This window comes from Corythoichthys intestinalis, chromosome 13, assembly GCF_030265065.1.
Source record: "Corythoichthys intestinalis isolate RoL2023-P3 chromosome 13, ASM3026506v1, whole genome shotgun sequence".
NCBI lineage: Eukaryota > Metazoa > Chordata > Actinopteri > Syngnathiformes > Syngnathidae > Corythoichthys > Corythoichthys intestinalis.
In genome coordinates this window covers 48,811,483-48,826,630 of record NC_080407.1, presented here as the reverse complement: position 1 = coordinate 48,826,630, position 15,148 = coordinate 48,811,483, and the positions used below count along the sequence as shown (strand labels likewise).

The following is a 15,148-nucleotide window of genomic DNA, read 5'->3' as shown; positions in this document are numbered from 1 at the left end:
ATTAATTACTATTAATTAATTTTTAAGATGTAATTAACTCGATTAAAATTTTTAATGGTTTGACAGCCCTATTAATTTCTAGTTATGGCATTTGGTAACACCTTATTTGACAGTGGTGTCATCAGACCAAATTAACCACCATGAAACTTTGAACCAATTGGCTGCAGAGCTTCATTACTTTAAGAAGCCTCATTTGGCCATCTCTGATCCCTTGAGGGAGACAGTCAACATCTGCTGTCCCCTGCTGTCAACACTGTTGTCATCCAACTTGCCTCTTTTGCATGCATTGCAGCGCTACAGATGTAAATTGCAATCAAAATCCATGTCCTGTGCTAATTATTTCTTCAGTTACTGATGTAGTTGTTTCATTCATTTCTAGTGATGGCATTTTGTAACACCCTACTTGACAGTGGCGCCATAAAACTCTCATAAGACCAAATAACTACCACGAAACTTAGAACCAATTGGCTGTGAAGCTTCATTTGGCCATCTCTGCTCCCTTGGGGGAGACAGTCAACCTTGCTCTCAACACTGTTGTCGTCCAACATGCCTCCTAGCATGCATTGCAGCGCTACAGATGTAAATTGCAAGCAAAATTCATGTCCTCTGCTAATTATTTCTTCGGTTTCTGATTACTGTTTCATTAATTTCTAGTTATGGCATGACGGTGGCACCATAAAACTGACTTTCATAAGACCAAATGAACCACCATGTAACTTAGAACCAATTGGCTATGAAGCTTCATTGCTTCAAGAAGCTTCATTTGGCCATCTCTGCTCTTTGGGGGAGACAGTCAACCTCTACTACCACCTTCTGCCAACACTGTTGTCATCCAACTTGCCTCTTAGCATGTATTGCAGCGCTGCAGATGTAAATTGCAATCAAAATACATGTCCTGTGCTAATTATTGCTTCAGTTACTGATCTAGTTGTTTCATTAATTTCTAGTTATGGCATTTGGTAACACCTTATTTGAGAGTGGCGCCATAAAACTGTCGCAAGACCAAATTAACCACCATGAAACTTTGAACCAATTTGTTGCAAAGCTTCATTGCTTCAAGAACCTTCATTTGGCCATCTCTACTCCCTTGGGGGAAGACAGTCAACCTCTGCTGCCACCTGCTGTCAACACTTTTGTCATCCAACTTGCCATCTAGCATGCATTGCAGCGCTACAGATGTAAATTGCAACTAAAATCCATGTGCTGTGCTAACTATTTCTTCACTTACTGATCTAGTTGTTTCATTCATTGCTAGTTACTGTATTTCCTAGCATTTTATTTGAAAATGTCGATAAAGGCCATCATAATTGACATGACACTGCCATGAGCATTAAAAAGTAGCGCCTTATATTCCGAAAATTACGGTTGTCAGTGGAGTTGATTTCAACAAATTCCGTACAGTTTGTTAGTTATTTGTTAGTTCCAGGGCTAGGGAGTGGCTAAGCTAGCGAGAGTCAATGGTGCCTGTTTAGCATACCAATAAAAGACAACATATGCACGCATGAGAATCACCGATGACCCTTGCAATCAATAGCGTTGGCTATCTTTTCAGGATAAAGTTATTAAAAGAAACCTCGGACTTAGACTTGTAGGCTCAAGCCACAATTGTTCTATTTTACTAAAATACGTCATTTAAAAACACATGAATATTGCCATTAATTAAAAAATCTATTATTTGTAGTACACATTTTGACCTATGAAGGGTGCCATGTTTCATGCGCGCAATGGACGCTCGGGGTGCTGACATAGTTGGCCGAGCCTTGGTGAATTGCTGTGCTAGCTAGCAAGCAATGCTAGTATGACGACTGGCATGGTTTTGTCACATTCTGCTGCTGGTCAGATAGTTTTGTTACAGAGCTGTGGCATGAGTTATCAATGTTCTCCCAGCATCTAATTCCAGCTCATCAGCAGTGTCTTCAAACCAAACCTAAGCGGCTTGCCAAGATCTTGACTTGCTGCCATTTGACAGTTTCTATTCTCGATCCCTTTGTTGCTTGCCTTGGTTTTTTACGCAGCGAGACATGCGCACATCGCTAACAAGCGGCGGGTACTTACTATTTGTTTTAATTGAGTCTTTTTTTACCTTTTGATTGCCTCAAAATACTTTTTGCATGTGTTTCCCTCTGATACTTTTAAGCATTGTGTTTTCTTGTGGAAGCAGATTGTTGATCTGTTGACCACATTAGTCATGTAGCGTATTTAAACCACCCTTATTTGATATTACGACGTTTAAGTATTTTCTTAAGGCATCTTTAGTTAGTTTAGTTCTGTCTGTATGCATCTAAACAAAACAAGCTAAAAGCACACGGTAGTACTTTAGGTGTCAAACTCGCCTATTGCAGGACGTTTCGCTGGTTGTAGAACATTTTGGTAGAACACCGGTTTTGTCCTAGTTTCGTAACGTCTCATCCTGTCTTTCCTGTTCATTTTGCGTTTGCTGCTCATTTTGTGAAATATCGACAGTGCTGTCCTGCTCATTAATGTTCCTCCTGGGTTCAAATTAAAAGGGCCGAACAGATGACATGTTTATGTCGCTAGTGTCATACTCTGGAATCCCGGCAGCGTAGTCCAGTGACGTCACCGCCCTGCGATGTCAACAACAATGACGACCTACTAGTTAAACTAATTTTACAAATTGTATAAAACCAAAAACATCAAGAGGGGTTTTAATATCAAGTTGTTTTAACTCATACTAACGTTTGGTGTGACATTGTTTTGGCCTCGTGGGTATTCCAAACAATGACTGCATTTTGGAATTTATTTGTTAGATCTATTAATATCGTTATTTATTGATATGCTAAGCAGGCATTATTGATTTGCATTAGCTTAGCCACTCCGGAGCCCTAAAGCTAACAAATAACTGACAAACCGCACGAAATTTTTTGAAATCAACTCCACCGACTAATTAAACCCCCGTTAACTCGGAGATAAAGCATAATGTCAAACTTTCTTTTTCAAACGGATCATATGACTAGCACCTTAGAGTCTTTTGCTTTGCTTAGCCAAAACTACACCTGAGGAGGCAAGATGGATATTTAGGATTTCTTTAAACCTAAGCTTTTAAAATCTTCAACAACAATTGAGCTTGAACTGAGGACTGAACATGAACAGTGTCAAGATGTATATCTATACATATGTTAATTTTAATGCTGGCACTGCTTTTCGGGGTCAGCAACATGTTTTGAGTACATGTTCTCAGTCATGAGTACAGTAGCATGAAATAAACTCAAGTTTGACAGTCACAGGAGGCACGGAAAAACTGTGCAATACTGCCCTCATGTGGATACAGTAACACATTGCTATTCACTTGGAGAAATGAAGCGAAGGGTTTGCCTGCGGCTTGTGAGGTCACAGGAGTGAGTCTGGAAATGAGGGTGTCCCTGGTCATGTGTGATCTACAGCGGGGCAAATAAGTATTTATTCAACCACCAATCGTGCAAGTTCTCCTACTTGAAAAGATTAGAGAGGCCTGTAATTGTCAACATGGGTAAACCTCAACCATAAGAGCCAGAATGTGGAAAAAAAAACAAAAAAATCACATTTTGATTTTTAAAGAATTTATATGCAAATCATGGTGGAAAATAAGTATTTGGTCAATACCAAAAGTTCATCTCAATTTGTTATGTAACCTTTGTTGGCAATAACGGAGGCCAAACGTTTTCTGTCACTCTTCACTCTTCCCTTGGTGTAAAGAAATCAACTGTGGGAGCAATTATTAGAAAATGGACACACAAGACCACTGATAATCTCCCTTGATCTGGGGCTCCATGCAAGATCTCACCCTGTGGCGTCAAAATGATAACAAGAACGGTGAGCAAAAATCCCAGAACCACACAGTGGGACCTACTGAATGACTTACAGATAGCTAGGACCACAGTAACAAAGGCTACTATCAGTAACACAATGCGCTGCCAGGGACTCAAATCCTGCACGGCCAGACGTGTCCCCCTGCTGAAGCCAGTACATGTCCAGGCCCGTCTGCGGGTCGCTAGAAATCATTTGGATAATCCATAAGAGGACTGGGAGAATATGTTATGGTCAGATGAAACCAAAATAGAACATTTTGGTAGAAACACAGGTTCTCGTGTCTGGAGGAGAAAGAATACTGAATTGCATCCGAAGAACACCATACCCACTGTGAAGCATAGGGGCGGAAACATCATGCTTTGAGGCTGTTTTTCCGCAAAGGGACGAGGACAACTGATCTGTGCAAAGGAAAGAATGAATGGGGCCATGTATTGAGAGATTTTGAGTGAAAATCTCCTTCCATCAGCAAGGGTATTGAAGATGAGACATGGCTGGGTCTTTAAACATGACAATGATCCCAAAAAAACAGCCAGGGCAACAAATGAGTGGCTTCATAAGAAGCCTTTCAAGGTCCTGGAGTGGCCTAGCCAATCTCCAGATCTCAACCCCATAGAAAATCTGTGGAGGGAGTTGAAAGTCCGTGTTGCCCAACGACAGCCCCACAACATCACTGCTCTAGAGGAGATCTGCATGGAGGAATGAGCCAAAATACTTATTTTCCACCATGATTTGCAAAATAAATTCTTTAAAAATCAAACAATGTGATTTTCTGTTTTTTTTTTTTTTTTTCCACATTCTGTCTCTCGTGGTTGAGGTTTATCCATGTTGACAATTACAGGCCTCTCTAATATTTTCAAGTGGGAGAACTTGCACAATTAGTGGTTGACTAAATACTTATTTGCCCCACTGTATAAGTAACCCTAAACTTCACCTCAACAATGCGACTAGCGGAAGAGCATAGCATAAGAATTTAGCCAAAGTTTGAACAGTGCAAATCTGGGGAAGGTTTAGAAATATATTTAAAAACCTTATCATACTTTATTGTGATATGTTTGAGGAGCATCATTCATTCTGCAAACGAATGAAAGACTTATCTCAAGACAGAGTATTTTCATTCAACGTCCAACGGTCGCGTTCCTCGGGCCTGGCGCAGCAGCAGCTCTCTGGCCAGATCCGGCCGGCCGATCCTGGCCAGGCAACGCGCCAACTGGGAAATTTTGGGCTGCATCTGTGACGCGGGCAGCTCCCTCTTCCATATGGTCAAGAGGCCCAAAGCTCGGTCCGGCAAACTGTCCCCAGCTCGCAGTTTCACCAGTTGGGCGGCGCTGCGGCGAAGATGTAGCGAAAGCGCCAAGGGGGCCAACTCGTCTTCCGAAAGCTCGCCAGATAGCCAGACGAGCGGCGGTTCTGAGGTGGACTCTGCAGGCCAGAAATCAATTTGTAATTTGTCCAAGATGTCGAGAAGTCAAAATTTGTCTTTACCCATCCGCTCAGAAAGCTTAGTCTTCGGTGTCACGGCTGGTTTCACTCGCTAAATTCAACAGGAAGACAATGTTAACCAAAAATTTGGGATTCAGGTGCTGGAGGAAGTTTTCTCTACCTTTGGCAAAGTCAAGGGTAGCGTGCACACGGGGTTCCCTAGGTTTTTTACTTCCACGCGGACCGGCGTGTCCCCTCGCCACTCCACTTGATCTCTGCTGACCTTATAGAAGTCGACGACGCCCTTGTAGTGAGGGGAGCTGTAGTTACCAAAGGGGTCCACTTCCGTCAGATGCAAAAGTAGCTCATTCTTGCGTTGACTGTGAAAAGTGATGCGATGGTTCTTCTGAGTTCCTGCTTCAACATACGAAGAATTAGTCTTCTGCTGGTCGTAGAATGCGCTTCAGTCTAACCTGCGCAGGAGATGTTTCCACAAAGATGGAGGAGAAGCTGGTCCCCCTCCTGCATGTAAATCTCAGCAGACGTCTGCAGGGGCGCACCGTTGCCCTTTGCTCGCTGTCGGGCAAGTTCCCACCTGAGCTCCCCGCTAGGCAGGGCGGTCACCAGGATGGCGCGGGGTTCGTCCGGCAGCCGCCAAATTACCACGGTGACCAGGTGGTGCCGGGCTGTCTCCACCAAGTCCTCCGCCAGGGAGGTGAGCTGGAAAGCTTGCAACGGGGACAACAGCCGAACCACAAGGAAACTGGAGAAGGATGGAAGTTTAAGTACAGTATCTTGGCACGCTCGTAGAGCCAGTAAAAAAAAATGGTGCAACTTGATTTTCACGCAGGAGTAACTTAGTCGTTAAGGTTGTCTTTTAATGTGAAATGGCATTTCGTGATTTGACGAAAAAGTGGCTGAACTGGATTGAAGAAAATGCCTCAAAGGACACTTTGTATATGAGCAAGGCGCTCTCTCTACTGCATACATCAGTGGTTCTTAACCTTGCTGAAGGTACCGAACCCCACGTTTCACATGTGGATTCACCGAAGCTAGCAAGCTAATAATTAAGCAAATTCCCTTTTCAGAATTCTTATTTTGACAGGATGTTTTATAAGCTGGTCAAAATTTGAGACCACGCTGCCAATTGGTCTGTTGTATTCCCTCAAACCAAGTGCGAGTCAACCTTCCACTGAGCAAACCAGTTCCTCCTCCCATCAGATCGAGGAAGGGCTAAAAAATGGATTAACACAAGAACTACCAAGGGTGGATCAGTTGATACAAATCACTTTTGTTACCAGAGAAGGGTCATCAGACTCTAATCAACATATCTTTTGTGAGCATTGAGGTCCTCATTAGTCATCGGACTCTGATCAGCATATCTTTCGTGAGCATTGAGGTCCTCATTAGTCATTCCCACTCGCAAAACCACAGGGTTTGATAGCTCCAATTAGCATCCTGAGTGTTTGCAGGGCAGGGCTGCCTTGGCTTTGTCAGACAGTGGACCGCTCAGGCAGGCAATCAGGTGGACAACCTTTTTACAGTATGAACTGTGGACTGAGGCTTGTGTTTGCTGTAACAAAACAGCTGTTAAAGGCATCGAACCCCACGTTTCACATGTGGATTCACCGAAGCAAGGAAGCTAATAATTAAGCAAATTCCCATTTAAAATTCTTATTTTACAGCATGTTTTATAAACGGGCCAAAATTTGAGACCACGCTGCCAATTGGTCTATTGTATTCCCTCAAACCAAGAAATGGATTAATCAATTCCTTTGCCCTTCTCCGATCTGATGGGAGGAAGAACTGGTTTGCTCAGTGGAAGGTTGACTCGCACTTGGTTTGAGGGGATACAACAGACCAATTGGCAGCGTGGTCTCAAATTTTGACCCGTTTATAAAACGCTGTCAAAATAAGAATTTTGAAGAGGATTTGCTTAATTATTAGCTTGCTTGCTTCGGTGAATCCACATGTGAAATATGTGGGGTTTGGTACCTTTAATAGCTGTTTTGTTGCAGCAAGTTACAGTGTTAACACTAGAACTACCAAGGGTGGATCAGTTGATACAAATCACTTTTGTCACCAGAGAAGGGTCATCTGACTCTGATCAGCTTATCTTTTGTGAGCATTGAGGTCCTCATTAGTCATTCCCATTCACACTCACAAAACCACAGGGTTGGATTGCTCCAATTAGCATCTTGAGTGTTTGCAGGGCCTGCCCCTTGGCTTTGTTGGACACTGGACCGCTCAGGCAGGCAATCAGGTGGACAACCTTTTTACAGTATGAACTGTATACTGAGGCTTGTGTTTGCTGAAACTAAACAGCTGTTAAAGGCGTCGAATCCCACGTTTCACATGTGGATTCACCGAAGCAAGCAAGCAAGCAAGCAAGCAAGCTAATAATTAAGGAAATTCCCGTTCAAAATTCCTATTTTGACAGCATGTTTTATAAATGGTTAAAAATTTGAGACCACGCTGCCAATTGGTCTGTTGTATTCCCTCAAACCAAGAAATGGATTAATCCATTTCTTTGTCCTTCCTTGATCTGATGGGAGGAAGAACTGGTTTGCTCAGTGGAAGGTTGACTCGCACTTGGTTTGAGGGAATACAACAGACCAATTGGCAGCGTGGTCTCAAAATCTGACCCGTTTATAAAACGCTGTCAAAAAAAGAATTTTGAAGAGGATTTGCTTAATTATTAGCTTGCTTGGTTCGGTGAATCCACATGTGAAACGTGGGGTTCGGTACCTTTAATAGCTGTTTTGTTGCAACAAGTTATAGTGTTAACACTAGAACTACCAAGGGGTGGATCAGTTGATACAAATCACTTTTGTTACCAGAGAAGGGTCATCAGACTCTAATCAGCAATTTTTTTTGTGAGCATTGAGGTCCTCATTAGTCATTCCCATTCACACTTGCAAAACACAAGGTTGGATTGCTCCAATTAGCATCTTGAATGTTTGCAGGGCAGGGCTGCCTTGGCTTTGTCGGACAGTGGACCGCTCAGGCAGGCAATTAGGTGGGCAACCTTTTTACAGTATGAACTGCATACTGAGGCTCGTGTTTGCTGGAACAAAACAGCTGTTTGAGCTGCTGTGGAAAGTTTTTTGGTCATTGTGTGCTTCAACATGATAAGCTGCGAACCTTGACAACTGAATGTTGGACTTGTCAAGTCAAAGTAAAGGTGCTTGATGGGATTTGTACCAGATATGCTTAACACTCAATTTCCTAAAACGTAGACAGTCTGGTTTAGCTACAGATCTGGATGCTAGTCTTAGTTTCATGCCACATGGCACTCTCATCATTTTTACACTAACCCAGGAGTTAACAAGAGTAGATTTCCAAATATTCAAGATGGTAATTGTAGCTATCGAGAGTAATACCCCAGAGTAAAAGCAAAAACCTGTCAAAGCTCTCTGCAATTTCAAAAGACACCAAGCCGTTTTGATGATTCCGAATCGGGACGTCTTCCAGAAAGCTCCACTGTCTGTCCCTGGAGGTCACTACACTCAGAAGCTCCGTAGGGTTCTCCTTGGCAGACTGCGTGCAGGGAACCGGCATCCTGAAATACGCAATGTTTTTGAAGCTGGTGTTTGTAGATCAAAACCATGCTGAAGGCTTTTACCTCCTCTGCTGGGAACAAGACCAATCCAACGCTGGAGGAGCAGCGGCAAGTTGAGGAAGGCAGCGCTGCTTTTCCTCCGCTTGTCCCCTCGTGTCTTTCCGCTTGCCAGGATTTGGCGGACAGGGAAGTGTGACGGTCAAGGGTCTTTGAAGTGTCTGCGAGGACGGGTGCGTGAGGTAGAGTATTGGGCTGGTGGACACCACGCGGCGATAGGCCTCGCTTTTTGGCTTGACGGAAGCCAGGAGAACGGCGTCGAGAGGTTGGATCTGACGTTAAGCACAGATTGATGTAAAAATAAGCAACGATACATGGTAATACTGCTTCCATTACCGTGTACTGCACCATTACAGGAGCAGCAAAGGCTCCAGGGAGGTAGTTGAGGCAGATACGAGGGTCCGTGGGAACTTTATATGACACGCCTCGTCGAGGAACTGTGAAATGTTCCTGTTTGAGACAGGAAACCACCGCGAACAAGCCAAGGGAGTATACCTTAACCTCTGCGAAGGAGCCCTGAAGCAAAATCCCAGTAAAATTACATCTGGATTAATCCAACTTAATCAAACTTGAGGACACTAATGAGAACTCAATAGAGTTTAGGAATGTACTTTACCCTCTTCCCACCATACGTGTCCTTCGTCGTAGCAGGTAGAAGGTAGCTGGCCCTCCCCTCGGCATCCACCACCTTGACAGTTATGGTTCTGTAGCTGCCACGGTAACGCGCCCGGAAAGACAACGCTAAAGTCAGAGGGAAGCGGAGGTCATCGTCGTGGCTTTCGGCTCGGAGCCGAATCACCCGGCTCAGCAGCTCCTCGGCGCCGGTCACCATGAGGCAACTCATGGCATCGGCCGCCTCGCAGCGCACAGCTTCAGCGGAACTCAAAGGTGCTCTGATGAAGCATGCGCCTGCTATGTCTGGTTGTCTGTACCAATTGAGATCATAAAAACATTATCGTTGGAGGCTGATGACATAATTACAAGATGTTTATTATATATTTGCTTTAATCAATTGCTGCTCGCAATTGTAAGCTTTGCCTGCTCAAGACAAGGACAAAGACAGCCTTGCTTTGCTGGAATGTGCTGATACACATGTATTAATCCAACCTACATGCATACACATAGCCAAACAAACTCATTGACGTGTCGCCCGCTCTGCTTCCCATCCTTTTAAGGTTGACACTCTCTTGTTGCTAGGGCCGCCCCATATAAAAAGAAAGGGTAAGGAGGGCTTAGGTCCAGAACGATTGTGAAAACTGTATTTTGTAGTCTAGTATTGCATTGTATAGTTTTCCTCCTTCTCCTTGCACACTTTTCAACTCAATCGAGTATCTTTTTTCATTTTTTTAATGTTTATAAATATCCTCGAGAGGATTTGTATTTGAACTTGACATTTAACTCATTCACTCCCAGCCATTTTCACTGGAGCAAGGCCCTTCGCTCCCGGCCGTTTTACTGGATTTTGACTGATTTTGCAAGGCCCATAGAAAATTCTGTTCTATTGCTCTATAAACATGAAACCCACCAAAAGAAAGATTAGACTCTCTTCTTTCAGCAGAAAAAAAGTTACTTCATATCTTTTTTCATTCTTTAGAAATCAGCATTAGAAAATAGCTTAGTTTGAGCAATTTTCCAATTTCTGATGAAAAAACAGAGAAATTGAGCTTTTTTTGTGAAAGCATACATTTCAAACATAACTTTGACTTTAACACAGCTATTTTTTGCTTTAGTTAACATCTGAATAATGTTTTCCTTTTACAAAATATCATAAACAACACGACAAATAGAGCTTTTGGTCGCAAAGTAACAATTTATTTACACATAACTAAACTATTGAACTGTTGAACTATTTGCGCACATAACAACGGGGAAGGCTCTCGGCTTCTCCCGGTTGAATGAGGTGGCTCCCAGTAATCTGATGAGTCCGGATCAAGATCGGTCTCACTTTTTTCATCATCTTCATCGTTGGTTTCAACCTCAGGGCTCAGGAGTAACGCAACGTGAGCTCCGCAGAACGCATGTGGAACCTGACGCTGTTGTGGCAGCCACCATCTGTCTCATCAAGATAGATTTTTTTTAATCCTTCTTTGACGAGGGTTTCATTTTCTTTTCAAAACACTCCTCCAGTGTCGTTTGCCTTTTTTTCCCGAACGTTCTCCACATTTTTCTCACGTGTCTTTACAAGATCCCTCCAACTTCCGTTTCCTGACTATTTTTCTTCACTTCCTTTCTTGGCCCGAGATGAGTTCTTACAAAATGCGCTACTGCCTCCAGTGGCCAGTTTCATTGCTTTAAAATGGGTTTTGAGCTTTGTGCATTGCAGTTTAGGTGCATCAGAACCTAGAGATGCCTCTTATAAAAAAAAAAAAAAATTAAAACGTAATACGTTTTTGGGACACTGAAAAAATTAAAAATAGAACATATTTATACGTTTTTGGGCGCAAATGAGTTAAATGGTCCTTCGAGCCGGATTGCAAGATACCCGGAGTTAAGAGAGGCGGAGTCGACATCCAGTCGATAACTACTTCGCAGCGGCGTCTCTACTTGTGAAGTTAGTTGGTTCTGAAGTGGTTTGTGGCTTGCGTTTTTCATGTGGGTGCCCTGGTCCGTTCCCCTCGGACATGATTTATTGATAAACTATTAATTAGTATTAATTTAACATACCTAACCTAATAAAAATTCAGATTGAGATTTATTTGTCACACTAGGGGGCAGTTTACATGGCGACTCTGTGACACAAAGACGCAATGACTGAGTAGCGGAAGGGCCTGGCGTGCATATGGTGTCGGCGAAGACAAAAAATTCTGAATCCTGCCTCCAAAGTGGAAGAATTCGATTTCGGGGGATTGACGGCGGCCTGCTCCGCATGCATATCAAAGGCTCCCGCGGCACGAGACAGCGCCGATAACGTCAGCACTCGTACACGTCACATTGGGCGTGCGCAGCGGTGCTACTAAACATTAAAAACAGCAAATATGGCGGAATGTCGGCTTTAATTTACTGTTTTAATATTTTTAAATTAAAAATTTTGAATGTTTCCATTTTTGTGCCTTTTTGAACAAAAGAAAAATGCCATTGCTTTGAGTGGTCGGGCATATTTTTTTTCCGGGTTGAGGGGTCAAAGTGCATCATTCGCTGTCGCCTTGTAAATCTGCACTGCCCCCTAGGGCTTGGCATGGATACTACATCGTTTTCATGCGGAATTGCGACATTGTTCGGATGGAGACGGGCCCATATAAATGCAAATTTGACATTTGTCGTATTCTCGGACAGTCACCATGTAAACTGCCCCTAGCTCTCACACGATGAGAACAGATGCAACGAAATTCCGTTCAATGAGTGAGAATCGGGCCGCTGCAGACTTTGTTACAAGTTACATATATCATACAACATAGCATGGGTATGACGCGACGCACAGGTCACGTGCAGGGATTTTTTTGTACGAAAAAAAGAACTACCAGTCATGGCTGGAGGGAGGGGGGGAATCAGTGATAGTGAGAAAAAGGTGGTGGCGGACTGAAGGGGTGGAGGTTGTGTGTATCCATTTTTGTATGAGAGACCAGCACGGTTGATCCACAGAGGAAATACAAAAAAAGCAGACAGACTGACTGACGAAGATAACAGCAAACAGCAGCAGGGAGGAAAGACACGTCTGCATTGTATAGTTTCCCTCCTTCTACTTGCAAGCTTTTCAACTAAATTGAGTGCCTTCTCTCCTTATTTTTCTGATGTTTATAAAGTCCTCCTACGGATTTGTATTTGGAGCTTACCCGATCCTGATCCATTCTTTCTTCTCTGAGACGCCGTCTGAGATGTTGTTGCCATCATTACCTTTGACCTCCTGACCCTCTGCTTCATCACGACACGTAACACTGTCCGACTCAAATGTTTGCTCATTGCTTGAAAGCAGTTCTTGACCATCTCCATCTTCACATTCTGACCGGACCTTCGAGGCTAACGGTACGCCATCGGTTTCGGGGTGCCGAGTCATCAGGTCTGGAGATGCTTCCGAGTTAAACTGATTTACTTGAGTCTCCACCTTGTTGCAAATGCTGTTCAATTGGTCTTGAATTTGCTCTAAGTCTTCCAGAAGACTCAACAAAGCACCGGTAAAATCTGGACAAGAACCACACTCCACATCAGCGATGTTTTACCAATCGGATTACAAAACAGCCTCAGAGGTCGCATACCAGGCGGGTTTGGGTTAAGGAAGCAGACACACTTTTGAAGAGCATCCCTCCATGCGCTCATTCTATTCGCATAAAAAACACTGAGCCAACTCAGCACTCCCAAAGCCGTCTCTCGATCCACATCGTCCTGTTTGGTGTCCATAAAGAGTTGGAAGACACGAGGACTCCTCGTCTTCCTCGTCGAGGCGAAACGTCTCACAAAGTTTTAAGACCGAACTGCAACCAGCTACGAATAGTCGGTAAATACTATGAGGTCTTTCTTACATCCCCCACTTTGGAATGGAAGTCCTTGTCTCTCGAGGGTTCCTGTGTACAACCATCCTACTACACGGAGTACATTTCACAAGCTGGTTGTAAAACATGTTGCTAAGGCGACTCCTGGAGGCGTGACGTGGAAGGACAAAAGAATTGCCAGACTGAGGCAGTGTATGTCTTTTCCTCCGCTGCTTATTTTACGTGCATTCATGACTTAAATAGTCTGAGCGCTAAAGCGAAAACAGCTTTATGAACCACGAGAGGGAGCTTTTTTCATCCTTTTCTCTGCTGAAGCAAACGTTCCTGCTCTTTGTCGCCCCTCCCACCACCTTTCCACCAACGTCTGTCATCTATTTCTGAACCAATCTTCATTCTTGAGCATTAAAAGGCATCTTTTCTCCCCTGCCAGGGAACAGTCAGTGAAGAGGAACATGACAAAGTCTCGAAGGTCTCCTGACTGACGAAGTAAGGTCTCGCCATGGTTTTGAATTTGTTTGTATTGATGATAACACCTCTCGAGGAGTCGTTAGCGAGATGTGTTTCTCTCTCTAGAATCCAGTCCACAATGAAGACCGACGCGGTCATTTGGATCTTCATCAGCCTGGTCTCGGTGGTACACTCGTGCGAAGGTGATACAAAACAAACTTGGATCCAGTGTTGTTTTTGACAGCCCTTTTCAAAGTCCGAGTATTTTGGACAAAGATACTTAATAGTCTTAGTCGTATTTTAGTTATTTCAAATGTATACGTCTCTGTCTAGTTTTCGTTGACGAAAACTATATTACTAATTTTGTTTACTTATGGTTGAAATACTCAAAAAATTTTCGTCTGTAAAATTCAAAAGTTTTGTCCAAAAATAAGTGAAGGTGTGAATTTGCTATGCTAATGCTAGAAGTTACATTTAGTATCTGATGATCACTCAGCACAGACCTTTAAAGGCTAAAGATAAGAAAATTTTTACTGTGTTTTGCAAGGCGTAGTACAACACGAGTGACACAACCAGACACTGCTACAATGCAAGCTAACGACACAAAAAAGAGTCACACATTGTGAACATGTGACAGAAACTATGGCGCATTTTCGTCTCGTAAAACGAAAACTGGCATTCGTCTCGTAGCACTAGCCTAAAGCTAACGCGAATTATATGCTAATGCTATGAGTTACATTTAGTGTGTGATGATCACTCAGCACAGACCTTTAAAGGCTAAAGCAGGGGTAGCCAACGTCGGTCCTCGAGGGCCCCTATCCAGCTTGTTTTCCATGTCTCCCTCCTCCAACACACCTGACTCAAATAATTAGGATCATTATCAGGTGACTGCAGAGATTACTGATGAGCTGATCATTTGATTCAGGTGTTTTAAAGGGGGAAGACATGGAAAACAAGCTGGATAGGGGCCCTCGAGGACCGAAGTTGGCTACCCCTTGGCTATAGCAACATTGCGAGATAACAAATTTTAACTGTGTTTTGCATGTTTTGCAAGGCGTAGCACATCACGCAAGTGACACAACCGGACACTGCTACAATGCAAGCTAACGACACAAAAAAATTAGGGCTGTCAAACGATAAAATTTTTAATCGAGTTAATCACAGCTTAAAAATTAATTAATCGTAATTAATCGCAATTCTAACATCTATAAAATAAGCCATATAATTCTGTAAATTATTGTTGGAATGGAAAGATAAGACACAAGATGGATATATACATTCAACATACTGTACATAAGTACTGTATTTGTTTATTATAACAATAAATCAACAAGATGGCATTAAAATTCTGTTAAAGCGATCCATGGATAGAAAGACTTGTAGTTCTTAAAAGATAAATGTTAGTACAAGTTAGAGAAATTTTATATTAAAA

At 43.0% G+C, this 15,148-nt stretch overlaps 1 protein-coding gene across 1 annotated transcript; it reads right to left on the bottom strand.

Annotated features, from left to right (window-relative positions):
- Window positions 1–4,793: 4,793 nt before the first annotated feature.
- dthd1 (death domain containing 1) lies at window positions 4,794–14,461 on the bottom strand. Its single transcript, XM_057855051.1, has 10 exons — window positions 13,036–14,461; window positions 12,616–12,961; window positions 9,462–9,771; window positions 9,182–9,361; window positions 8,852–9,117; window positions 8,630–8,788; window positions 5,700–5,989; window positions 5,408–5,640; window positions 5,290–5,338; window positions 4,794–5,226 (listed from the first exon to the last, which is right to left on the bottom strand). Exons 1-10 carry the CDS (start codon window positions 13,175–13,177, stop codon window positions 4,919–4,921), a joined length of 2,283 nt encoding a protein of 760 aa, XP_057711034.1. The 5' UTR covers window positions 13,178–14,461; the 3' UTR covers window positions 4,794–4,918.
- Window positions 14,462–15,148: the final 687 nt, after the last annotated feature.

Excerpts from the sequence above, each read along its gene's own strand:
- dthd1 (XM_057855051.1), bottom strand. The coding sequence starts at position 13,177 with ATGGACACCAAACAGGACGATGTGGATCGAGAGACGGCTTTGGGAGTG. Across the intron at positions 9,772-12,615 it reads AAAGAATGGATCAGGATCGG|ACAACCAGACATAGCAGGCG; the intron begins GTAAGCTCCAAA and ends CAATTGGTACAG. Across the intron at positions 8,789-8,851 it reads TCTTGTTCCCAGCAGAGGAG|GATGCCGGTTCCCTGCACGC; the intron begins GTAAAAGCCTTC and ends TGCGTATTTCAG.